Genomic DNA, 27264 nt, shown 5'->3' with positions numbered 1-27264 from the left:
TATTTACATCTCCTCTGTCTTCTGGATCCCCAGCAGGCAATCCCGGGCATCCAACAGATGGCAGGCACAGCACCCAGAGTACAGTGATGACAATAAGTTCACCAAGGTAGATTGCAGGTAAGAAATTTCCAAGGTCTCACCGCTCCTCCGTCCGGCCCTGGCCCGGTGAGGCATCAGCAACAACGCTGTCCGCCTTTGTGGGTTTTTGATGATCCTCTGACCGTGGCTGTCGACACGTCTCTCGGCGGTCCCTGCTAATCCGCTTCTCGACTGTGCGCCATCCCTCCACCCAGTCCCATGCGTCCTCTGGGCTGGAAAAGAACCAGGTTTGCCTCTCCGCTTCGACACGTAGCTTTGCGGGGAACAACATCGCATATTGGATCTCTTGCCCACGCAGAGCCCGCTTTACCTCCAAAGAGCTGTGGCGTTGCTTCTGCACACGTAGTGTAAAGTCAGGTAAGAAAGTGATCGTGCTGTTGTCGATTGTGACTGGTGGGCTTACTCTTGCTGAGTGTAGTATGACATCTCGATCTCTAAAGTTAAGCACCCATGCCAGGAGGGGACGGGGCAGAGCTCCTGGCTTCGGTCTGTCACCTGGCACCCTGTGTGCCCTTTTAATCGAAAAGTAGTTGGATAGTCCCTTAGGTTGGAGGTGTTGTAGCACTAGGTTCTCAACAAAGAGATCGGTCGCCTGCCCCCTCCGCCTGTTCAGGCACTCCCAAAATGTGCACGTTGTTGCGACGCATACAGCCCTCGTTATCATCGAGCTGGTGCATTAAGAGTTCCTGATTGGCTTTCAGATCCGCAACCTGGCGCTTGAGCAGATCAGAGTCAGTCACTAGGTCTTTTGTAGTGGATGCCACCTCAGAGAGACGCTCGTTCGTCCTGCGCATATCCGCCCTGATCAGGGAGACCTCAGTCACGACGGTGTCAAAATGGCCCTCCAGGGATGTACGCACTGTAGTGTTGGCCGCCAGAATGTCCTGTAACGTTGGTTCTGTGGGGTTCTTGGCTTCTGTGGAGGAGGTCTGTGCGCCTCCCTGCCCCTTCTGCCAAGTCTATTTTTCCAGCTTCGCCTGGAGCACGTTTCGGCTGCCCCGGCCGCTCGCCATGGCGTTTTCGGCACGTGAATCGCAGCCGGGCTAATAAGAGGGGTCCAGTCGGCTACTCACTGCCGCCTGCGTAAGGAATCAGCTCCAAACCGGCCTGTCAGGTTTCGCCAGCCAGATACCGCCAAGGGCAGCGGTGGCTGATGCTGGCTCTTCGGAGAGGGGTGTGGGGCTGCCGGACAACCCCAGCGTTCCAGTTGTTCCAAACAGGTATACTCTGAGTGTGCCCAGCGATGCAAAGAGCTATTTGAGCCCTTGGCGGTGGCACCGGTACAGTGCCACCTCAGCCGTCCGTGGAGGGCAAGTCCCAAAAGTATGTCCTAACTATTGTACACTGCGACCAGGAGGAGAGCAAAAGGTGCAAGAAGTCTTCCAGGAAGGCCGGGGGTCAATGATGGGTGCGGCGTGCATCAGGCGCAGTGTTAACGGGGCTCTCCACTCCCACACCCCAGAGATCGTACCTGGCTGATGATACAGGGGGAATGCGAAGAGGGGCCACCTGAATAGGAGGCTCTAAATGAATTTCCTTAGGAGAAAGCACCCCCAGAGGTATACCAAGGGCAGCTTTTAGCATCTGGTGCCCTACCAGCGTCGTATGGAGAGCCAACTATTGATCTGGAGTCTCTGAAGGCGATCCTCCTGGGCTAAGAGCCCTGTATGGACGTTATGAGCCCCTCTGATACGACAGCTGCCAAAGGGAGGTGCGGTGCCACCTGCAATCTTTCCCTTCCGCTCCGTGGACGTCACTGAGCCTGTTCCTCCCTTGCCCCCAGGGGGTCCCAGCCTCGGCCCTGCCAAGGGGGCAGCCACCGCAGGTGTCAGCTCCGCGGGCGTCCGGCCACACAACACAGAGCAACAGACAGCCTGGAAGAGGAGTGTACATGTTCCTACCAGGCACCTCACTGCAATCTTGGCAGCCGTAGCCCTCAGCACCGCCAACGCAGGGAGGGCACGGCAGGAAGCCGCACGCAGCTATTCAGCACACAGGTCGGGGGCCAGCGCTGGGTGATGATTACACGGTGCAGCGGGTCAGCCTATGCGCATCTCCCACTAGGCCCCGATGGGCGGTTGATGCAGCACACTAGTCAGCTGCAGAAAGTCTCACACACGCACCACCCGTCCGGCACTCAATTCACCGGGTACTTCTCTGTCTCTCACCTGTGGAAGCAGGACCAGCCCAAGGTTAATCAAAGCGGCCCCCCAGGAGACAGCAGACTAGGGCCGCACCGCATCGGCAGATCGGCTGAGTCGGGTGGCCGCGCTTAACAGGCCACACCCCGGTTCACAGCAGTACAGCACAGGTCCAGCTCTGGAGCGGCAGCTCACTTTACCGGATGCGGTCCCAACTCGGCTGGGCGACCCACTTTCCTCCCGGGAACCCTCGACGGCCGTCTCAGGTATGTCTAAGGCGGGCAACACTGGAATATACGGATATTCAGGGAGTTTATCGAGGGAGCTCCGCTAGTGAACGGCCATTTCTCCCGGCAGTTGGCCACGCCCCCCAGCCCGACCTTTCTTAGCGCCCACGTAACCAACAAAGAGCTGGTTGTCCACCCGGAATTGTTTGGTGCGATCCAAGTAGAAGGAAAGCGCACATTTTGGATCCAGAAGGTGGAGTCTCTCTTCCACCTTTGAAGGATACGGAGGCGGAAAGAAGGTGGGCAAAGTGATAGTTTGGCCAATGTGGAATGAAGTAACCACCCTGGGAAGAAAGGAAGGTCTAGTTCCGAGGACGACCTTGTCTGGATGAACAGCCAGAAAGGGAGGCTTGAAAGAAAGAGCTTGTAGCTCACTCTCCCTGCGTGCAGAGGTGATGGCCACCAGAAAGGCAGTTTTCAAAGTTAGAAGCCTGAGAGGACAGTTATGTAGCGGCTCAAAGGGAGCGCAACTTAAAATATGTGAGAACCAAGTTCAGGCATTACGGAGGGAACAGGAGGAAAAAGTTGAGTAATGCCCTTAAGGAAACGATATACAACAGGGGGCTTTACAAAGAGAAGGCTGATCAGGAGCCTAAGGAAGCCTGAAAAGACAGCGAGATAGCCTTTAAGAGTGCCCAGAGCAGAGCCCTACTGGGCCAAAGAAAGAAGGAACAAGAGTACTTCAGAAAGAGGGGCAGAAAGGGGATCGACAGCCTTTGCTGTGCACCATGCCACAAATCTGTTCCATCTGCAGGTGTATACCGTCTTAGTGGAGGGATGTCTGGCGGCCAAGATAACGTCACAGATTTCGGGAGGAAGGTCGAAAGCTGTCAACTGTCACCGCTCAATCTCCACCCAAGGAGGTGGAGGCTGGACAGGTTCGAGTGGAGGACCGTCCCCTGCTGCTGCGACAGAAGGTCCTCCCAAAGAGGCAGTCGGATCGGAGGATTGATGTCCATGTGCAATAGCTCGGGATACCAGACTCTTCGTGCCCAATCCAGAGCCACCAGGATGACTTGAGCCCGGTCGCGCTTGATCTTCTTCAGCACTCTGGGCATTAGTGGTATAGGCATAAAGAAGACCTCAACTCCACTCGCGACGAAAAGCGTCACCTAGCGAGTGCCGCCTTGGAATTTCCAACACGCAGAATTGCTGGCATTGTGCGTTCTCTTCAGTGGTGAATAGATCTAACCAAGGCTCTCCCCACTGCTGAAAGAGACCTTGCGCCACCTCCGAGTGAAGACGCCATTCGTGATCCATCATGCACCTGCGGCTGAGTTCGTCTGCCCTGGCGTTCAGCAAACCTGCCAGGTGTTGAACTACCAGGGAAATGCCCTGATGTCCCAGCCATGTACAGAGACGGGAGCGCCTCTTGACATAGGGTCCACTACCCCACCCCGCCCTGTTTGTTGCAGTACCACATGGCGGCGGTGTTGTCCGTGAACACCTGCACCACTCTTCTGGGGACAGAGGGAAGGAATGCCTTTAGTGCAAGATGGATCGCCCGAGGCTCCAGAAGGTTGATATGGAGCCTAAACTAAGCCGGAGACCAGAGGCCTCTGATCTCTGCCTCTCCCATGTGGCCGCCCCATTCCAGCAGTGATGCATCTGTCACCACTGTGAACTCCGGTTGGAGAAGGGAGAGGGATCTGCCGTTGACCCAATCCGGGTTCGTTAGCCACCACTGCAATTGTAGTGCAATGCCCTCCGAGATCTTGACGTAATCAGACAGATTCCCCTGATGCTGTGCCCACTGGAACTTCAGGTCCCACTGCAGAGCCCGCATATGCCACCTAGCATGATCCACCAGCAGGATGCAGGAGGCCACGAGGCCAAGCAGCCTCATGGTCATTCTGACCGAAACCCGGGATAGAGGCTGAAAGATCAGAATCATAGCCCGAATATCCTGTACTCGCTGTTTGAAGGATAGACCTGAAACTGCATCGTGTCCAGAACCGCTCCGATGGAAAGGAGCTTCTGAGAGGGAGTCAGGTGTGACTTCGGTACGTTGACAGAGAACCCCAGCGAATGCAGGAGGTCAGCCGTAGTCTGGAGGTGGAAGACGACGGCCTGGGGCAGCCTGCCGTCAGCAGCCAGTCATCGATATAGGGGGAAGACTGGAACACCTGATCTGCGCAGATGAGTTGCGACCACCACCATCACTTTCATGAACACCCGAGGGCCGCTGGTAAGGCCACAGGGGAGAACGGTAAACTGAAAGTGCTCGTGGCCTACTGTGAACCGCAGGTAACGCCGGTGCGCCGGCAGGACAGGGGTGTGAAAATAAGCATCCTGCAAGTCCAATGCTACCATCCAGTCTCCAGGGTCTGGGGCAGACAGGACCTGAGCTAGCGTCAACATTTTGAACTTCTCCTTCCGGAGGAAGCGATTGACGCTCCTGAGATCCAAGATAGGACGCAGGCCTTTGTCCTTCTTGGGCACCAGAAAGTAGTGGGAATAACAACCACGACCATCTTCTGAGGCAGGAACTTGCTCGATGGCTCCCTTGGCCAAGAGTGTCGAAACTTCCTGTTGAAGAAGGGCCAGATGATCCTCCGACATGCGATGGTACTGAGGTGGCATGGGGAGAGGGGGAATATTGAAGGGGAGGGAGTAGCCCCTTCGGACTATTTGCAAAACCCCACTGTCTGATGTGATAGTGCACCAGTGGGGGTGGTGATGGTGAATCCTGCCGCTTACTGGTGTTTGGTGTCCCTGAAAGGTCAGACTAGGAAGGTTTGGAGGCTGCTGCTGAGGGGTCTGTGGTGGACTGGCCCACCTGCTGGGCACCAGAACCATGGCAGTGTTTCCCTCGTCCCCGGCCGCGCTGAGGCTGAACAGCTTGGGCCGGCCTGTGGCTCTGGGCGGGACGTGGTGGGGCACCCTTTCCGTAGCCACGAAAGGGACGAATGGCAGACTGCGCAGGGCGGGTGGTGGAGCGGCCCAGGGACCTGGTCGGAGCCCAAGAGTCCTTAAAGCGCTCCAGCGCGTTGTCTGCCTTGTTGCCGAATAGGCGACAGCCATCAAAGAGCATGTCCATAAGAGTGGATTGGACATCTCCTGAAAAACCAGTTGACCTCAACCAGGCCTAGCGTCGAAAGGCTACCAGCGTGGAAATTGTCCTGCCTAGTGAGTCGGCTCTATCAAGCCCACAGCAGATGGTAAACTTCGCTGTCTCTCCCTTCAGCAACTACCTGGAAGAGTACAGCCCAGGCCTCCTCCGGGCACTGAGGCAGCACTTGCGCAACCGTATCCCACACGGAGTGGGTGTAATGGCCCAACAGACATGAGGTGTTTACAGACTGCAGTCCCAAGCTGGAGGAAGAAAACATCTTCTTCCCAAGATGGTCCAGTTTTTTGGATTCCCTATCTTGTGGAGTGTTAGGGAATGTGCCGTTGGAGGTGGAGGCTTGGAACACCAAGCTCTCAGGAGTGGGGTGTTGGTAGAGGAAAGTGGGGTTGCCCGGGGCTAGGCGGTGGCGTAGGGCAATCAACCTATCCACAGGAGCCACTGTGTTGGGCCTGGACCAGGTACCCAAAAGGAGGTCTGTCAGGGCTTCATTAAACGGCAGCAGGGGGTCCTGAAGAGCTTGCTGCTGGTTGAAGCGCCTCTGTCAGGAGGTTAATCCTGACCGCCACCATAGGTAGCTCGAGGCTGAGAGCCTCAGCCCCCCTATGCAACACCACTGGGTACGACACTCCCTCCTCCGTATCCACAGTAGGAGGAGACAACATGCCAAGGTCTGATGAGGTATCTAAACCACTGGCATCCCCCAGTTCCTCTCTCCAGTCCGGTTCATAATCTAACTGGTCTGTTAAAGGGTCTCCAGACCCCTTCCAGTCCTCCTCACCCTCCTCTGGCTGCCAATCTGGTCTCAAAGAGCCAGGGTAGAACAGGGGCACAAAAGTACCCGTCGGCGCCGGATCCGGTATTGGTCGACGCCAGTCCAGCTCCGTGTCTACCTCGAGGTGGAGGCCGGGGTCGACATTGGCTGGGGACACAGCCGACGCTGGTTGTGGACGTGGTGCCGGTGGAATCGGCGCTGGGGGAAGCGTAACAAGGTCTACCGGCGCCGATCCGGATCTGGATCCATGGGGACCCTGCGGTGCTGGGGCAGGAGCCGCTGGCGTCGAAGACCCAGGGCCACCAGCCAAGTCCGTGGGGTCCGAAGGTGCGCTGGCTGAATTGGGCTGCCCAAAGATGGCATGCACCGCTTCATAAAATAATCGAAGCTGGGCAGGGGTTGCTCTGGGTCCTGGGAGGGAGGGAAGCCCAGAGTCGGCCATTTGGGCTCGGCATGCAGAGCCGCGGGAGGGGCACCACCCGCATCCCTTGTCGCGTTGGCCGACGGACGAAGAGAAGTCGAAGAGCAACGATGCTCCTTCGATTTCTTCTTGTGCTTCGACTTACATGACCCCGAGTGAGAAGAATTGGATGAAAAGTGATGATGGCTACTCGACCGGTCCCTCGACCTCCAACGCGACCGGACCTCAAACAGCACGGAGCCGACTGCTGGGCCTCCAGAAACTTTCAGGACCGCTCCCGCAAAGACTTCGGATTCATGGTCCGGCAGTTGGAGCATGACTTGGGGTCGTGGTCGCACTCCAGGCAGAAAGGCACATGCCGTGCGGATCAGTCATCGACATCAGTCGGCTACAGGAACCGCAAGCCTTGAAGCCGGGCATCACTCGTGCACCAGGAGTCAATGGACTCAAAAAACGATGTCGACAAAAGTCCAGAAAAAGTCGGTCAAACAGTAACTAGAGGTACCACTCTCTCCGGATCTGCGCTTAGCGACGCGGAAAAAAAAAAGAACTGATGTCAGCATGCGAGGGCTGTGTCTAAGTAGCTACCACAACGTCATTCCGGCGACCACGACGCCAACGATGAACACGGAGTCAACCGACGCCACCTTTCAACGTGCATTGTACTGCTGCTGATAATTCTCCGGATCCAGTCTGACGCCTGTGGGTAGTTCTAAGGTAAGGAATCTATAACTGTTTCTTTCAGATTTAGTATTACAGGATATCCATCATGATACCCTTGTGATGCTGAATTGGCTCTTGATGTCATTACAGGTGGCAAAGCACCAGGATGCGATGGCATTCCGGGTGATATTTTCCTCAGTGACAGTTCAAATTGAGCAAAGTATATTCTAGCGCTCACAACTGCAATTGTGAAGGGCGCACCGATTCCAACTTCGTGGAAGGAGGCTGAGGTTGTGCCCATTTACAAAAAGGGAGACAAATGCTTACTGGCAAACTACAGGCCTATAAGCCTCATAGATACTGTACAAAAGGTGTTTGCCGACTGGTTTTGGGCTGAGTTTTTGACTGCATTACAGAGAATAACATACTTTGACCAATGCAGGGTGGCTTCAGAAAGAGAACAAGCACCAAAGAGCAGGTCCTTCAATTTCTCATAAACTGTTGGAAGATGGTACAAATAGGCGGAGGCCACTTTTATGTGGCCTTCATCGACTTGAACTCCGCCTTTGACTTTGTCCCCCGGAACAAACTGTTGCTGGTGCTGAAGGATGTGGGCATACCAACAAACATCTTGACCGTCCTCGTTTGGCTACACAAGGACAAATATGCCCAGGTCCGATGGGGATGACCAAGGCCAGCTTACAGACAAATTCTTGACAACTGTGAATCCTGCACTATGCTGTGAGTTGTGCTGGGATTATTGCTCAAATCGTTGGTTATGAGTAATGTAGCATAATATATAATGCACTTCATACTCTGCATTTTGCACTATATTTAAGTGTATGAACTATATTGCATTAGAAATGCCCTACCTCACTAGATGTGCTAAGACTGTGGCTGACTGTGGCTGACTGTTGCCCAAGTATCCACAATCATGCATTTTTTATCTTGCACTGTACATTTTGGGCCTCTTTATTTGTCACTTGGTAGATTTCAGAAAATTAAAGCACAAGTATGATGGCATAGGTGCTATTGACTTCTCCGAATACTGCACTATGTTGCTGATGTAAGAGTCGTGCTGGGATTATTGCCAAAAAACTTTAATTAATTGTATGAACCATCCTGTATTAAAAATGCCTTATCTCACTGGTTATGCTGAGACTGTTGGCCAATTGTTGTCTACTGAGGTCTAAGTCTCACAATTATGCATTTTTCACCTTGCACGGTAACACTTTGCTTACATGTGCAAACCTTTACACAATTGAGAGGCTGTCTCACTAAATTAGGATAGTGGAACGAAGGTTCCCTTTTATTTCTACCTAGAAGAATGCTATTTTTGTAAATCTTATTGTTTTTATTGTATTTATCTGCAATCTCATTTTGTTATGTTTTAACTATCATGTGACGTTTATATGGCCTAAATTCCCAATAGAAAGCTTTGTGCTAAAGTAAGACTAGTAAACCTGGGAATGCGTCAAAATGCTACGCCTTCCTAGGTGAGGGTTAACGAAGAGAAATATGTTTATTTCTCCTTGTTTTCCCTCTTCCCACGTGTGCTGCATTGTTCAGAACCCCCAGCTACAAAAATGGAACCCATTCTGCAGAGAGTATGTTTTTCTAAAGAAAATTCACATCACTGTTTAACCTAGCACAAAAGAAGCATTGGAAACGTTTTACATGTTTCTAATGTATTCAGAGGACCTCAAAATAACACTGGTAGCTGCATGGCTGGGAACAGCTATGATATAAATTAGGAACATGTACACAACAGACTCTAAAATGAGAACATTTGCATAATCTGATGTTCAACTAAATGGTTTATAGCAGACCATCAAATCAAAAACTGCAGAAGATAATGCAAGAATTGCTATGACAAATGAAACACCATATAATGTGGTTATAGTTTTTTCACAAAGTCACGCTCACACGACCACAGACAGAAAAAAGAATACTACAAACAGCCTTATAAGGTTGACTAATAGAAGCTTTAGTGCCTACCCTTACTTTAAGAAAATTGTGTTTTGCACTGACAAGTCAGCTTAGTCGGATCTTACCTTACGAATGCATCCAGATTAAGCATGCAGGTAATGTGTTTTTACCGGTTTGAAGCGGCAAATCTTCCCTTTTCCCCTTCAGCCTTTGTTCTCCTTTTCGAGAGCCCAACTTCTCTTATCTTTTCCAGTCCCCCTTTTATCTTCTCCAGTCCTACATTCTGTCTAGCCTCTACTCCGGTTTTACCCCCCCACATCTGTTTCTCTTCCTCTTCCACTATTCATGTCCTCTTCCTCTGTTCCTACTTCCTGTCCTATTGATGGAAGCCATAAAAGAGGTACCGGTGCAACCCATTTTTCTTTAAAATCACAAACTCCTCCTTTCTGTGTTTCTATTTTCAATTGATAAGATTTTAGTAATTGTTGCAACTATTTCTTTTCAACTTGAGGACCAGAGATTAGAATTTTCTCTTTGGTCACAGAGGTATAATTTGCCAGTTCACCATTTAAAAGGAAATATTATTTGATAATTCATCATCTTGCCCATTGATAAAATTAATTTTATTGGTTAAGTATTCTTTAATTTCGTTTTTTTTCAAAGATCCATTGTGCCTGGCAATTCATGCATATTTTATTTTTGTTTGCGCACAGATATGACGGATGAAGTTCTGGAGAAGGACGACCTAAATAAAGATGGATTCCTGTCTTACATAGAATACATGCATTCTCAAAAGAGAATAGCAAGTCCCACCACTATCCTGGATAAAACCGCCAAGGACAAGAAAGGCCAAAAAAATTAAGCTGCTTGATGTGGCTTCAAAGGAGGCCTCAATGATAATTAAATCTATCTGCTGTTTATCGAAATCCCACAGCTTATAAATATTTTACGTCTAAATAATGATAGTGTACATTGTTAATTGTTTTTGCCTTTTTTATACATGTATAAACACACTTATTTAGTGTGGTCCTGCACGTATTTAATTTAAAAGCTTAGTTGAAATTTCAAAAAGTTTTAACAAAGTGTGATGGCGCTTTTCCCCCTAAATGTAAATTTAAAGCAGTTCTAACAGACTGGGAGTTGTGTTAATCCCCGAAGGATTTTGTTGCTCCTTGACTGGATCTGGTCAACAACTTAAGAGGTCAGACCAGCATGGTGTTGGCCCCTAAAAGAATGAGGCCACCACCCCGAAGAAGGATTTTCTTTTATAATGTGTTACAGAATGGAAGTCATACATTTTATACAATTGTTGAAGAGTCACGGTTTTAACCAAACACATTAGGGAGATATGGTTTCTGAGCCCACATTCTCAACTGCTCCACAGATTCATACAATACAGTTCCCATCCCAGGTGCCCTTTAGACACCTAAAGTGTTAATACACGCATGATTACTTAAAAAACACAATGACAAGTTCTCATGAAGAATCATACCGCAGTCCCAACAGGTGAGGCCTAAGTAAAATTCATTCTCCGTGAAACATTGTGCAACAGAACTAAAGGGAAAGAAATATTATTCTGTGACATTATGGCTCAAAATATTGTTTACAAAGTTGCATGTGCATAATTCGCTTTTGCACATGGTCAGACAATGACAAATAAATACTTGGTGAAAAGATAGCTACAGGAAGCACCAGCCATTTTGAAATCGAGTACCACATTGACGAATATTAGAATAAATTCAGTTTCTTCAGCATAATGTCTTTGTCTGAAATGCATGTTAATCATTTGGTGTTAATAATATTGGACATAAAATTTTAAACCTTCTTTCACGTGTATTTGTAAAACAAATGTTTGTCCCTGGGATTCTTTGTGCCGCATAACAGATGTTTGGTACCCATCTCAAAGTTACTCATTCCATTGACCTCAAGGGATGCATGAATGGACTCACTGTGACTGATTGACAAGAGGTCAAACGCAGACTCCTGCAATGGATGCATTAATCCTTTGTGACGTCCTAGGCAGCGTTCCACCCAGAAGTGCGTATGATATGAGCCTTACTGGGAGAATGCTGCAGGCCTGCGAGGGTCTGGTCCTTTAACATCTTTTCGTGGAACTTCCACCCAGGGGTCGAATATTGAGAGATGGGCAGGCATTCCAAATATATTTTTGTTGCCAGTAGCTACTGCTCTAGGCCTAGCTCCCTGATCCCTAGATATGCCTTGTACCATGCGTCTCAGAACCTCCATCCTAGCCGTTTTTGTACAATTTGTCCCACATTGCCCTGTTTCGCCACCTCATCAAAGAAAGGTGTGGATCCAAAGGAAAGAGCTCCCCCAGTGCCGCATTTGAATGAAACGCTGCTCTCACTGCCTGCTAGTGGATGCTGGCTTGAAACCGTGCCTTGCTGGTGAAGAAAGCAAGCCCGATTAACCACATACATTGAGAAAAATAAACTTCTGTGCTCAATCAGGTTTGTTTCCGTGCTAAAGTAAGCAAGGGATAGAACCAGCATTCCATAGAAGTGCAGCAAAATCAGCTTTTATTGTGCTATGACACAGAGAGAAAGAGGAGTAGCGAAGCTGACTGAAAAAGCCGTTTTTGTTAACTCTAGGCCACATTTATTATGTAGTTGTGCAACTTTTGCCCCACACTACAGGGTGAATGCGCGACGCAACTACTAAATGCGATTTATGAAGCCTAGCCGTGAGTGGCTTGGTAAATCTGGAGTAACGCAGCGCAAATCGCTGCGTTACTCTGCCACAGGCAGGCATTCCATGGGTGGTGAATGGGTGTACCTGTGCAACACCCCTGGAATTTGATGGATTCCCAGATTTGCCATTACTGGTAGACCTGGGATGTGCCAAACTGCTATACCTTCCCACGGGAGGTGTAAGGAGGAGAAATGTGTTCATTTCTCCTCATCTTTTCCTCTTTCTTTGTGCTGCATTCTGCAGCACAAACAAAGAAGAAAATGCCTCAGGGGATTGTTTTAGTGCAGAAAGGTGTCCCTTCCTGCAAAAAAACCAATCCTGCATACAATGATGGACCCTTGCCCCATGGTGCAAGAGTGCCTGTGTTGGTGCTAGGCAGCACATTGTGTGCCAGCCCTGGGAAAAGGCAGGAATGCGCAGTATTATGTTAAATATTACACAATCCTGCCCTTTCCCCGTCAAGCAGGGCAGTAAGGTGGCTTTGCTGTAATGCTTCACATATTGACAAATATGCTCCTCTGTGTTCCCCACTTCTCGTCATTGCTTTTGATAAGATGGCAACTCTTCTCTTTAATCATGAAGTACTGCTAACATTATCTCCCCTGCCTGCAGGGCAACAAAAGCTGTTATATTTGTTTAACTTTGAGGCAGTGAGTAATTAACAGGTATTATTTTTTGCATGCTCAGGCAATATAGCCTAAATAGACATGGCCAATCACAGGTGAGAATTATTGATTGAAACAAGCCCTTCATTCAAGGACCTAAAATCAATCTAGACACTGCCAATATTCTTTTAATATCTGTCTGGCCAAGCCAACTATCATTGGGTCAGAATCCTAAACTACTGTTTGGAAAAAGACAAGGTGTGAAACCAGCGTTATTAAAATGGATGAGTTAGCAGGTCAAGCAACAGTGTATACTTACCTTTGTTATTCCACCACATAAGATATTTTTCTCCAATGTAAGTAAGCTATGTCCCCCACTTGCCCTCTCTTCTACCTCTGGTGGCTTCAATACTCCCTAAAATACATAAGAGACACGTTATAATAGCCTAATCCTGCAGGAGTTTTGTGACTCCATTGATAATCCTGGACCTAGCAAGCCCTCTGCCCACAAATTACACGAGAGCTGTGAAAAACTGCTTGGACTCAATGGTTGAGCGGAATGTGCCCCCAAACATAGAAAAGCAGGTTGCTGTATGAAGATCTAAACTATGCGGTTATGTATGCCCTTTGTGAAGCAAGACCCCACTCTACCAGCCCTTTAGTCTTTTTTCCCCATGTGGGACCGTATTCTGTTCCAAGAAGAACAAGGCTGCCTGGTCTTGCACATTCACCATCACAGGACATGCTAGAGTACCTCTCCCCAAGTCTGGAAGACCATTCACACCTGCACAAAGTAACTGTTTGACAATGTAATAGATAGAAATAAGAAATAATGTCCTCTGAAGTAAAGCACTGAAATAAAGATCTCCAAAAGAACTGTTTCTGAAAGTTAGACTGGCAACCATTACATTTACACTTAAAACATAAGGATTCAAAAGCCAATTTCGACCAAAAAGCCATTCCACAAATTGATTTCTATGCAAAGGTAAATGCTATTCATTCCAAAAATGTCCACTAAACAGTTGAGATGAAATGGTTTCTCAGTAATTCCATGAAATCCTTTCCCTATGAAATCACATACAACCATCCCTAACAATAGTTTGATAGTAATTTGGTAGCCCGCCCGTAGCACCAAAGCAATTCCCAGATATGACGGATGCGGTGTTAAGTGAACCCGCACAAACAAACAGGAAATACAGTTAAAAAACAACAAATCTAAAGGTTTGAAATAAGTGGACATAAAAACGACAAAAGAATACTTAAAAATGTTGAGTAGAATTGAGCACACATGTTCTAGCTAAAAAGGAAATGGGTAAAGGAGTGCAAAATTGGAACTGGGAAAATCAAAAAAAATCCCTTATATTTTCTTTTACCTGACATAACCACCAGGAGGAATAAGTACTTTGAGATTGTTCTCCACCCTGTGCTTCCTATTCAACCTAACCAAAGTTGACTGAGTGCTAAAACTCCAGTTACAGACATGTGTGTTTGGAAAGAAGCATTACATAAAGCAAGAGGGGTAATGCTATCCTTTGGAAGAATTCCCTGCTAGGAGGGAAGAGCAGACAGTTGTTTTTGTGGGTTACACTCCAAACTATATGGCAAACCTATGCCACATTTGTCAGGAAGTTAGGCTAAAGACAGCTTCGACTTAGAAAAACATTGGGATTTTTTTTAAATGACCAGTACAAATGGCAGTGTGCATCAAAGCAAGTGACTGTTCCTCAGCCAGTGCTTCCTCTTCTAAGAACAATCTCAAAACAGTTATTCCCCCTGGAGGTTATTTCAGATTAAAGAAAATTTACAATATTTTTTTTATTCCCATCCTTAATTTTTGACTCCTCTTTACCCATTCTATTTTTTTGCTACAGCATGTACACTCAATGCTCTTCTCATCTTTTGTAATTATTATGTTGAGTAACGCCTTGTCTTTTTCTGTCAATTTATTTCAAATCTTTACATTCAAGGTTTCTTAACTGTGTTCAGGGGGCGCAACTAGACCCATATTTCAGGGTAGAGGGATTCACTCTTTGCATAATTGGGGCGGAGCGAACATCAGAAGGAAGAGTAAAAATTATTTGTGGGTATCCCTTCACTGTTTTCATTCAGTGCATAACATGAACTGTGTTTTTTTAAGACAATATATAGAATATATTTAATTTGAAATTGCACTAGACCAGTAAGATTGATCTCAGAATAACAACAAATGAAAACTTTTACCGTGGGTTTAGGAATCTTGCTCAGAAAATCATCATAGAATTAATTACAAATGCTGCATTCTAAGACATGTATATCCAGTAGACCAGATGGGAAGTGGACTTTTGGAGTCTTGTTTTTGGGCAGACCGTGGCAAATGGTAAATTCTAAAACACACTGGGATAAAAATGACTCTACAGAAAATATTTTAGAAGATATTTAGGTGCATTATCCCAAATCAGATTTTGGAAAAACGGCAAGATACCCACAGTTCTATATTTACTATTCTATTCACACGACATCTGCTAGCATACAACACCTTTGTTATTTGCAGGATAGAATGTTATCACAGTAGACCACTCTCTTGCGCACAAATTAAGCAAGTGTGTTTTCCCTCAGAGCACACACAAAACCAAGCAGCAGCAGAATATTAAGCAGTAATACAATTTTAAAAATATTTGGCAAGAGTTCATCGAGAAAAACTAACCTACAACATAAGCTTATGGAACTTTTATAAATGCCATAATAAGAGAATTGCAATGTAAGTTTGATGTAAGGCGTCACCAGCTGAAAAAGGTTGTTGCTTAAAGAATTTGTAAATTCATTCATCGGACTACAAGTAGGAGTGGTGGAGCTAAATAGAAATAAAATGTAAAAAGGTTTTGGACAAACAAGAGTAAACAGGCAGGCATGAAGACACAATGTATAGCAATGGCAATACAAATCCAGAATTTATTTGATTTTCAGAGGCAGAGTACATGATTTTCTGAACAGGAAATAGATATTCCAAGAGGGTAAAAACCTGCACTTAATATTTTCTATTTCCACCTGTGCTCTTGTTATATTCCAGAGTTAGTCCTATGTAGCCAAGCATCTTATTTCTTACATGGTCCTATTTTTCAGCAGTGACCTTTTGCACATATTTGCATGCGCGACAATGTAGGATTAGTTTTCCTGAAACTAATCTTGTTTATACATCTAGCTTCGCACAACATTATCACAATGCCCTGAACATCACGTACAAGGTCTCTTCACACACTATGTACAAATGCCGTCTCTATCCTCATCCACAGGGCGACAAGTCTATCTACACACCCATAACATCACTAATCTATAAGCACATCGCAAGGCTGCGCTTTTGGTGCTTGTAATCATGTTTATCTGCTTCTGTCTCCTAATCATTGCATCACACGTATTTTTTGCAAGAATAACGTTGGTTCAATATACTGAAAATGTCCCACTGTGTATTCTCTTTATACCTCTCTAAAAATAAGTGAGCACAGGTGACTGAGCGAAAGGTTCTGTACTGTTCCACGATCCCTGATGGATATGGGTTGTCATGTTCAGTGGTTGACAAACTATTCGCTGCTTGGTAAGGTTGAGAAGGACTAAGACATTGATATCAACATTTTACGTTCGACATTCTGAAGGGCACATTTTAAAACTAAAACCTGCACCTGATAAATTGACTGCCTTTATCACTTTATTAATGTGTGACATTTTGTTAGTGGTGGAAGTTTGGCTATTTTGCCCTGCACAAAAAACAACAAAGTGAACACATTTACACTTTAAACAAGGAAAACTGCATGGATAAGAAGTCCACAAGAACTCTCACTAATCCCAGGATAGATAGTTGCAAGGAGGCCAGGATACTTGGGACCCGTTATCTCCACAGTAGCAGAAATACTGGGGGAATAAGACCCAGAATTACTAATTCACTAGGTAATTTCTCATTACTGAGGGGATTATCAGGGTTCAATTCAGAATCAACACCACAAATATCCACGGGTCTGATAAGCAAGATAAACGTCAGAAACTAGCAACTGGATCGATCTGATTTCTACAACTCTGTAAAGAAAAATTCTTTTAAGAGGACGGATTCCCATCACTCACCAGTGGCGACATGCTTCATCATCTGGGTCTCCTCCTAATGTCACACTAGTGGCACTAAGGGCTACAACCCTTGCTTAAGGAAAGGGGAGCTCGCGGATGTTTTAACCTATTGCAGTAAAGCATGCTGTATTTAGACCTCTAGATGAAAGTACTCGATTATGTGGGAATCGTGATTGCAGTGCAGAAGTGTGTGTGTGTGTGTGTGTGTGTGTGATGTGAGTTAAAATTGACCAATGGAAAGCAAAATAATTTATTCATGCCTCTCAGAGATCAAAACATAAAAACGAGACGCGGCCTTTTTACAAACAGCATATCCAGTTATGCCTTATTTCTATGTACATCCTAAAGTACATAAACCGCAGAGACCTCCTGTGGGAAGACCAATCATTTCAGGACTGGGATCAGTCCTTGAACCTTTAGCCACATTCGTGGATCATTTCCTTAAACCAATGGTAAAGGAAATGCCTACTTACCTGCAGGATACAAATGATGTACTCCGGTTGTTACCTCAGGTGGATTTTAATATGGAAACTGATGTTCTGGTTTAATTTGGTGTAGAGTCCCTCTACACGTCTATCCCTCAAGATGAGACATTAGACGCTATTGCACAACTATTGACTGAAAGAGATCTGGACTCCATCACTCCGGTGCATTTCATAATGGCTTGCGCTCAACTCGCAATGAAGGAAAACTTTTTTAAGTTCGAAGACACCATCTAACTACAAGTCTCCGTACCAGCATGCGGAGCGTTTTCGCTCCTAGTCTGGCAAATCTGTATGTGCACGGTTTTGAACAAGAGCATGTACTGACACAGACTAATCCATTTCGTGATTCTATACGTCTATGAAGGCGCAACATAGACAACATTTTAGTCGTGTGGCGAGGAGCGACAGTCTATTGGCCTTTTTTTGACTTGTCTTAATAGCCGAAATGAATTCCTGAAATTCCCCGTTGGAATTCAACAAAGAGAAATTAGCTTTTTTGGACTTACTTATTGTGGCCACACCATCGGGTCTAGAGACAGAATTGTATAAAAAACAAATGGCTAGAAATTCGTTATTGCGTGATGATAGTCATCACCCCAAATCTCTCAGAGATAATTTGCCATTTGGGCAATTTCTCCGGGCCCGAAGAAATTGCTCCACAAAGGAGAGTTTTGAGAATCATGCCTCTAAACTTTCTAGCCAACTTCTTGTTAGAAACTACCCTAAAAAACTGGTTCGACTATCTTTCAAAAGGGCCTCCAATAACAACAGAGAGGCATTGTTGGACTGACCAGTAGTCAAATCTGATCTAAACAGGATGACATTTGTTAACACTTTTAGCACAATGTCATCGGGGATTCAAAAAAGTGTTCGTAAACATTGGAGAGTATTAAACATAGGCAATGAGGGTATACCAACTTCCCCGGTTTGCTTTTAAAAGGAGTTCTAATCTTCGAGACCACTTAGTCCACACAAGACCTAGAACTAAACCAGCCCCAGCAATAGGGGCTCTTTGGAATTTTCCGGCAGTACAGGGCCATTTTCCTTGTGGCTCCTGTGCTGCATGTCCCCAAACACAAATCACTAAAACAGTGCATATAGGAACAGACAGGCCATGGATACAAAAGAAGTTCACGAACTGTAATAGCGAAAAGTTATTCTACATGATTACATGTCCATGTGCTTTAAAATACGTGGGCATGACCACGCGCAAAGTTAAATTGAGAATACTGGAGCACAAAAGTACTGTGAGGTGTAGAAAACAATCAACTAGACTAACAAGCCATTACTTAGAAATGAAACATGGTCCTGATGATTTTAGTTGGACTGTTTTGGAACAACCACTGATTCCTGAACACATTACAGATGTTCCAAGATTTTTGTTGGTAAAAGAACAAAAATGGGGTTTTAGATTACAGAGTGACAAAATTGGTCTGAATGATGCTATACCCTGGACCATACTGCGAGAATGCTCTTGTTTTTGTAAGTCTGAAAACACCATAGATCCTCTGAGTTCATACTCTTATAACACACTATACTCTTACAACATACTTTTGTTGGATGCTGCTATCATATGCAGAGTATATATATGAAGGGTGCATATGTGGAAGTCTTTTTAAGGTGGATCATACAAGGTGTCTACATAAAGTATGTTCCATGTATATATTTACATCTTTATTTGATACTCCACCAAATTAGGAGTGGTTGACATATCACATTACATGTTATTAGGTGAGTTCTGCTTTGGCTTAATTGAAATGGGACTTATCTCACCGGCCATAACAGTTATTGAATATGCTACTTACCAGTATGCATCTGTTCTTGGCATGTAGGGCTGCTGACATTCATATCTGTGCATAGATCGCCGCCTAGTGTTGGGTCCGGATGATTGCACATTGTTGTCCTGGAAGAGTCTTCGAAGTATCCTGAGATGGGTGACTCCTCCCCTGGACCACAGTGCGCATGGGCATCCTCTCCATCCCCAGATTGTTTTTCGCCATTGTGGCAGTGATGGAGTAGATACAGGAAGTGATGACCATGCTATACAGTAATTCTGAGAGCTGCAGCTGCTACAGGCGCCGGGGAGGAGGGTGGGCGATATGAATGTCAGCAGCCCTACATGCCAAGAACAGATGCATACTGGTAAGTAGCATATTCAGTTCGAGGCATGTGGGCTGCTGAATTCATATCTGTGCATAGAATACACAGCAGTACCTCCTATTAGCGGCGGCTACCCGTGCCAGCTGCAGCAGTCTGAAAAAGAGTTTTGAGAACAGCCTGTCCTACAGCTGCCTGCTGTTTTGAGTGTACATCTACGCAGTAGTGTTTGGTAAATGTATGTATAGTGGACCATGTGGCTGCTCTACATATTTCCTGTAAAGGAATGTTTCCCAGGAAAGCCATGGACGCCCCTAACTTTCGTGTTGAGTGGGCTCGTGGGGGAATCGTTAAAGTGTGTTTAGCTTTTTGATAACAAATTTGGATACATTTAACGATCCATCTGGCTATACCTGCTTTGGAAATGGCGTTGCCCTTGTGTTGTGGAGAGAAGGCAACGAAGAGTTGTTTAGTCTTCCTAAAGTTTTTAGTTCTGTCAATATAGTACATGAGGGCCCTCTTTACATCTAGTGTGTGGAGCATTCTCTCAGCGACATTTTGTGGGTTTTGAAAGAAAACAGGCAGTTCAATGGTTTGGTTCATGTGGAACTGCGATATTACTTTAGGCATGAATTTGGGGTTGGTACGTAGTACGACCCGGTTTGCGTGAACCTGTATAAATGGCTCCTGAATGGTTAGTGCCTGGAGTTCACTAACTCTCCTTAAGGAAGTGATGGCAACCAGGAAAGCCACTTTCCAGGTGAGGAATTGAATCTCACATGAATGGAGAGGTTCAAAGGGCAGACCCATTAGTCTGGTGAGGACCAAGTTGAGGTTCCACACCGGTGCTGGGGGGTGCCTTGGGGGAATCACCCGTTTAAGTCCTTCCAAGAAGGCTTTGATGGCAGGCACTCTGAATAAAGAGAGGTGCTGCCTGTTCTGGAGATAGGCTGCTATTGCGGTTAAATGGACACGTATTGAGGTGTATGCCAGATTGCATCGGTATAGGTGTAATAGATAGCAGATTATGTTCTGAATAGATGCGTCTAGCGGGTTAATGTCATTGTTGTTGCAATAAATGACAAACCTCTTCCATTTGGCTGCATAGCAAGCTCTGGTAGTGGGTCTCCTAGCCTCCTTAATGATCTCCATACAGTCAGGTGGCAGGTTTAGGTAGCCAAACTCTAAGACTTCAGGAGCCAGATTGCCAGGTTCAGCTGTTGCGGATCTGGGTGCTGAATTTTCCATGGTTCTGCGTCAAAAGCGCGGGTTTGATCCGCAGCCTTTGATGCGGCACCACAGAAAGTTCCAGAAAGGTGGTGTACCATGGCTGGTGCGCCCATGTTGGAGCAACCAGGATGAGTGTCAGTGAGTGCCTTCGCAGTTTGCGTGCCACCAGCGGTATCAACGGCGCTGGGGGAAAAGCGTACGGAAATCTGCCGTACCAGTTCATCCATATCGCATTGCCCTGCGACTGTGGATGTGGGAACCTGGCGGCAAAGCTTTGGCATTTTGCGTTTTCCCTTGTGGCGAATAGGTCTATCTCTGGATGACCCCACTGCTGGAAGTACGGTTGGAGTACTGATGGGTGTAACTCCCACTCGTGCATCTGGTGGCTGTGTCTGCTGAGCAGATCCGCCATCTGGTTGTCCTTGCCTGGGAGGTGTTCCGCCATGAGGAATATGTTCCTCTGAATGGCCCACTTCCACATGCCCTGAGCCAGATGAGACAACTGTGGAGAGTGTGTTCCTCCCTGCTTCTGTATTTAGTACATGGCAGTCATGTTGTCCGTCCGGATCAACACGACCTTGTTGCACAGGTGTACTTTGAATGCTTTCATTGCCAGGAAGATTGCCATCAGTTCCAGAAGGTTGATGTGCATCTTCTTTTGTTGTGTAGTCCATAGTCCCTGCACCGTGTAATTGAGTACATGAGCTCCCCATCCCTGGAGAGACGCGTCCGCTGTCAGTATTATTTGTGGAACAGGCTCTTGGAACGGTCGGCCCTTGCAAAGGTTTTGTGGATTCCACCAATGCAGAGAGTTGTATGCCCGACCGCTCACCAACACAAGGTCTTTTAGTTGCCCGTGAGCCTGATTCCATTGACGTGCTAGGCACTCCTGAAGCGGGCGCATATGTAGTCTCGCGTGTGGGACTATGAAAATGCAGGAGGCCATCATGCCTATCAACTGCATGAACACTCGCGCCGGAAGGGAGTGTTGAGGTTTGAATTTTGAGATCAGCAGTTGCATGCTGTTGATTCTCACTAAAGTGGGCTGAGCTGTGGCAGCCAGAGTGTTGATTGTGGCGCCTAAGTACTGTTGTACGTGCGCAGGTTGGAGACTTGATTTTGGGTAATTTAGTGAGAATCCCAGATCGTGAAGAAGGTGAATGGTGTGGGACATGTGGGTGGCACATTGTTGTGCTGACTTGGCCTGAACTAGCCAGTCGTCCAAATAAGGGAAGACGTGAATATTTGGTCTTCGCAGATGCGCGGCCACTGTCGCCAGGCACTTGGTAAAGACCCTGGGTGCTGTTGTTACTCCGAAGGGGAGAACTTTGAACTGATAGTGATTCCCTTGAATAGTGAATCTGAGGTATTTCCTGTGTGAAGGGTGTATTGGTATGTGGAAGTATGCATCCTTCAGGTCTAGCGTAGCTAGGAAATCCCCCTGACTGAGTAGTGGGAGAACCTGTTGGAGGGTGAGCATATGGAAATGCTCCGATAGTATATATAGGTTTAGGGGTCGCAGGTCTAGGATAGGTCTGAGCGAGCCGTCCTTTTTTGGGATCAAGAAGTACAGAGAGTACACCCCTGTGCCCTGCTGGGCGATGGGCACTACTTCTATGGCCCCTTTTGCGAGCATAGCAAGCACTTCTTGCTGGAGTAAATCCAAGTGTTCGGCTGACATAGGACGGTGCTTTGGTGGTATGTTGGGTGGAGTGGAAGTTAGTTCCAGACAGTACCCATGTTGGATGATGTCCCTGACCCACCTGTCCGTGGTGATGTTCTTCCATGCGGACAGGAACAGCTGGAGTCGTCCCCCGACAGGTGTTAAGTGGTCGGGGGGTAGGGAGAGGGCGTCACTGTTTGTTCTTTGGGGAGGACCTGGTGTTGCCATATCCACGTCCCCTGCCCTTGGTGCTGGATCCACGATATCCACCCCTGTTGTTTTTGTCGTAGGTGCTTTGTGTGCCACCTTTAGCATACTGTTGTTGTGACCCCTGACCCCTTGACCTTCCCCTATTTCCAGTGCGACGAAAGGAGCCACTACGAAATTGTTGCGTTTGTAGCGCCCCCATAGATTTGGCAGTGTCTGTGTCTTTTTTTATTTTCTCTAGGGTAGTGTCAACGTCTGGGCCAAATAAAAATTCCGTGTTAACCGGTAAGTTCAGGATATTGTTTTGGATCTCGGGTTTGAAGCCTGAGATGCGTAACCAGGCATGGCGTCGCAGCATGACACTTGTGTTTATTGCCCTGGCCGCTGTGTCTGCTGCGTTTAGGGCGCATTTTATGGATGCATTAGTGAGGAGTTGTCCTTCTCTAATGAGGAGTTCCGCTGACTCTTTATACTCCTCTGGTAGATGTTGGAGCAGTGACTCCAGCGTGTCATAATGTGACCTGTCATAACGTGCCAGGAGTGCCTGTGTATTGGCAATGCGCAGGATATTCGCTGCTTGCGCTGAAATTCGTTTGCCCGATGTTTCAAGGACTTTTGACTCTTTGTCTGGGGGAGGAGCATCACCAGTCGTCTGTGAGTGGGCTCTTTTGCGAGCGTTGGCAACCACCATAGAGTCTAATGGCAACTGACCCCTAATGTATTTAGGGTCACCGGGTGCAGGCTTATATTTCTTTTCAATCCTGGGGTTTAACACCCGGGCTCTTGTGGTGTCCTTGAAAATGTCTTTGGCAGGTTTCAGAACCCCTTTAAGCATGGGCAGAGTCTTGACAGTCCTTTCTGAAGATGCGAAAGTGTCAAGCAGGAAGTCCTCCTCAATGGCGTCAGAATGTAGCTCCACCCCATGATGAGCAGCAGCCCGTTCGATAAGGGCATTAAATGCGGCCGTGTCCTCTGTAGGAGATGTTTTAATGTTGTAGAGTTGCGCATCCTGAGTATGTGGCGCGATACTTTGGTCTGTGGGGTCATCCCACGCCTGATCAGGGTCTTGTGGTTCATCGGGATCTGCGTCCCCGGGGTAGATGGTATCGTCCCCACCATATTCCTGCATCGGGTCCGATTCAGAAGGGGTAGGAGAAAAGGACTGCGGATCTAATTGGAGGGGATGGAAGTGTTCTTGTAGCACTGGTTCCTGCTCCGCCGGTAGCTTGCGTTTAAGAGGAATTTTGTATGGCACCTCTTCCCTGACTGGCGTTATTTTGCGCTTGTGGAGCATTAACCTGCCAGTGCTGGCGTCGATAAATTGTGGCCCCGAAGAATCTTGTTCTGTTAGGCCAGTGGTGGTGGACTGTGTGTGTAGGACACGTGTCCGAATCAGAAATAGTTTCGGTGCCGATGGCGGTGGCAGCCCAAATGTAATGTTGGTGGGCTCCGATTGCACTCTACAGGGTGAGGTAGTGTCGGGACCCGAGGTAGAGTGGAGGGCTACCCGGTCACGGATGCGTTGTAGAGATGCAGAGACCTGCTGCACAGCAAACTGAGATGGTGGTTTGGTGGGCATCTTGGTAGTAGGCGTCGAGGCCGACCCCGACTTTTTTGTCGGAAGGGGGTCACTGGTCTGAAGGGATGCATCGATAGTCGACGTAGTCGAGGACTTATTCGGCATTGGTGCTTTAGGCGTCGACGTAGCCGAGGCGGCCATCTTGACTGCGGAGGTTACGGGCTTCGGTGTATGCGCCAAAGGTGTCCGTGCCTTATGGTGCCCGAGGGCGCGCTTCTTCTGTGCGTCGACCGCGTCTGCTGCGGTGAGCTCGGCGCCGAAGTCTCTCTGTACGCGTTCGGAGCCGACGACTTTTTTCGGCGTCGGCGCCGGGGCAGTGGACTGTTTCGACGCCTTTGATCCGACCACCACCAGTTTCACTTTCGATTTTGAAGGGACTGGAGCGATGGATGTGTTTGGGTTTAACAACCCGGTCGTCTTTGGTAATAGTGGCTCTTGCAGAGTGTTCGATGCCGGGCCGGAAGGCGGGGCCGAGGAACCATGTATTAGGTCTTGGGTAAGGCCCGAAGGCGATCCCTCGACCGGAGCCTGACGACGATGTACAGTTTCGGCCTCCGTTTCGACGGATTGGCCTAGCTCCTCGGGAGAGCTGTCTTCTTCGGCCCCATAGGCTTCGTCGAAGTCCCCTACCTCGTCGACGGCTTCTTCACGTCGAAAGAGCACTTCGTCATCGTCGTCCGATTGGGAACCATGCTCTGAAGCGGGGCTAGAGATTATTTCTTCCACGCTCTCGGCGTCCTCGTCCTCGGTGCTGAATATATTGATGGGTGCGGGCGCTGCCTGCTGCACCTCGAGCCTCGCTGCCCGTCGGTTCCGTAGAGTTTTCTTGGATCGGAACCGCGCGCAGGCCATGCATTTCGATTCGTCGTGATCCGGCGAGAGACATTTATTACAGACTGGGTGGACGTCGATATGAGGGTACTTGGCGTGGCACAACGGACACCTCTTGAACGGAGTCCTCGATTCCATCGTCGATCGAGCGTCGAAGTTTGGACCAATTCGGTCCGAAAGTTGGAAGAGGGTGTGGAGCACTAGAACTAGTAGTCGACACCGAACGGTAACTGTACCGACGAAAACTATAGGCCTTTTGGCCTAAAACTAAGTATTCCCAAGTTGAGCTAAGATAGTTGCATCCGAACCCAATGGCGGAAAAAAACAATCTGGGGATGGAGAGGATGCCCATGCGCACTGTGGTCCAGGGGAGGAGTCACCCATCTCAGGATACTTCGAAGACTCTTCCAGGACAACAATGTGCAATCATCCGGACCCAACACTAGGTGGCGATCTATGCACAGATATGAATTCAGCAGCCCACATGCCTCGAACTACAGACTTAGAACGCAGAGTTAGACATATGCCATCACTATCTTTAAATCTGCGCATGGCTTGAAAAGACGCTACCTCTCACATCGGTTACGGCAGATATATAAACAATGACATCGTGGCAGTTTGTGGGTTTATACTACATCTCCCATGCTTCCTGTGGAAATCTAACCATGTGACGACATGCAACAGACGTGCCACGTGACGTACACGGACAGGCGGCCAAACACTAGACTTCAAAATATGACGCCGAACCATCGTGGTTACCTCCCCAGACGGCTTTTGGAACCGCCAGAGGTACCGACGGAGAGGAAGGCAGCCATAAATTAGGGCGATTTGTTTGTCATAATGAATGCGGGCGCTAGACCTGCCGCAGGCAGAAAGTTGAATTTTAAGCACTGCTTATATGTAAACAGCCCACGGTGTATATATACCCGGTAAAGCCAAATCTGTGACGGACGTACCTGTCATTATTTTAACTTTGTGAGATATAACTCATAAGGATGTCCACACAGGGATTTTAATCTAGAAAGGTTTTGATTCATGGAGAACATCGTAATGCCATTGTTAAACAATATGAATGGTCATATTAATACAACGTTAGTGTCACTGTTTGTCTCCAAATTGATTATACATGCCTCAGTTCGAAGCTGCCTGTTTTCCCTGTTAGTTTTACTGATGGTGCACTGTTAGTAAGAACTTATTAGATGGTACAAAGGCTGAATACCAAGGGGGTTATCACATATATATGTGGTTCTTTTCCTACTTTTCTTTACAGAGCGGTGCCTCCTATGTCCTGAGCCGTGGCCAGGTGAGGCGAGGCCTTATCCTCTTATAAGACGGGTAAGCTGATATTACACACAAAAGAATTGTACAAAGAGTGGGCACAATTGAACTTATTGGCCATGGAGATAATGATTGGAGCGCTCAGCTATAACTGGATCTTTCTATTATTCTTTCTATATTTTAGTATTTGACAATGTGTATATACATTTTTGTGTTGCAGAAAATAGTCATTTACAGAGGAATTGTTATCCTTATCTACAGGTAAAGAGGTTGTATCAGTTCCAACTCTTTACACACATTACATATTGTGTATATATAACATTCACTTGCAGTAGCAATACTTAAGGTCCAGACGAAGGCATAGGATAAGTTATCCAATAATTGCTGACACATGTTGACCCCTCACATTTAGACATTTACTTGTTCAAAACTGTCGTTTTGCACTGTTTTTATGTTTTGATCTCTGAGAGGCGTGAATAAATAATTTTGCTTTCCATTGGTCAATTTTAACTCACATCACACACACTTCTGCACTGCAATCACGATTCCCACATAATCGAGTACTCGCATCTAGAGGTCTAAATACAGCGTGCTTTACCGCCATAGGTTAAAACATATGCGAGCCTTTCATTAAGCAAGGGTTGTAGCCCTTAGTGCCACTAGTGTGGCATTACGAGGCGACCCAGATGATGAAGCATGTCACCACTGGTGAGTGATGGGAATCCGTCCTCTTAAAAGAATCTTTCTTTACTGAGTTGTAGAAATCAGATCGATCCAGTTGCTAGTTTCTGACGTTTATCTTGCTTATCAGATCCGTGGATATTTGTGTTGTTTATTCATACGTTTTTGGGGAATATATCCATGCTAGGTCTATAAACTTTTCCCTGATACCCTTCTTCACCTAGTAGTTTTTCTTTTTCAATTCAGAATCCCCATTAATTTCACATCTTCAGAGGTAAAATGACCACTGGTATTGGCAACTACAAGGGGTGTGGAATTAAAACCCAGTGCCCCGGGCCACTCGTACTGACGGACAAAATGTTAATATGTGAACTATAATATCTACATTACCATATTGTTATCCAACGCTTCTGTAGTTCATG

General features: G+C 47.1%; 1 protein-coding gene across 1 annotated transcript in view; it reads left to right on the top strand.

Moving 5' to 3' along the window:
* Positions 1-11142, top strand: part of LOC146821264 (multiple coagulation factor deficiency protein 2 homolog) — a 41634-nt gene extending 30492 nt beyond the window's left edge. The window contains exon 4 of the mRNA XM_085609341.1: positions 10099-11142. Within this exon, the coding sequence (XP_085465467.1) occupies positions 10099-10247 (149 nt within the window). The 3' untranslated portion in view covers positions 10248-11142. The remainder of the gene's footprint in view (positions 1-10098) is intronic.
* Positions 11143-27264: the final 16122 nt, after the last annotated feature.

The sequence above is a fragment of the Triturus cristatus genome, chromosome 6 (assembly GCF_964204655.1).
Source record: "Triturus cristatus chromosome 6, aTriCri1.1, whole genome shotgun sequence".
Lineage (NCBI taxonomy): Eukaryota > Metazoa > Chordata > Amphibia > Caudata > Salamandridae > Triturus > Triturus cristatus.
This window is presented reverse-complemented; position numbering and strand designations above follow the sequence as displayed.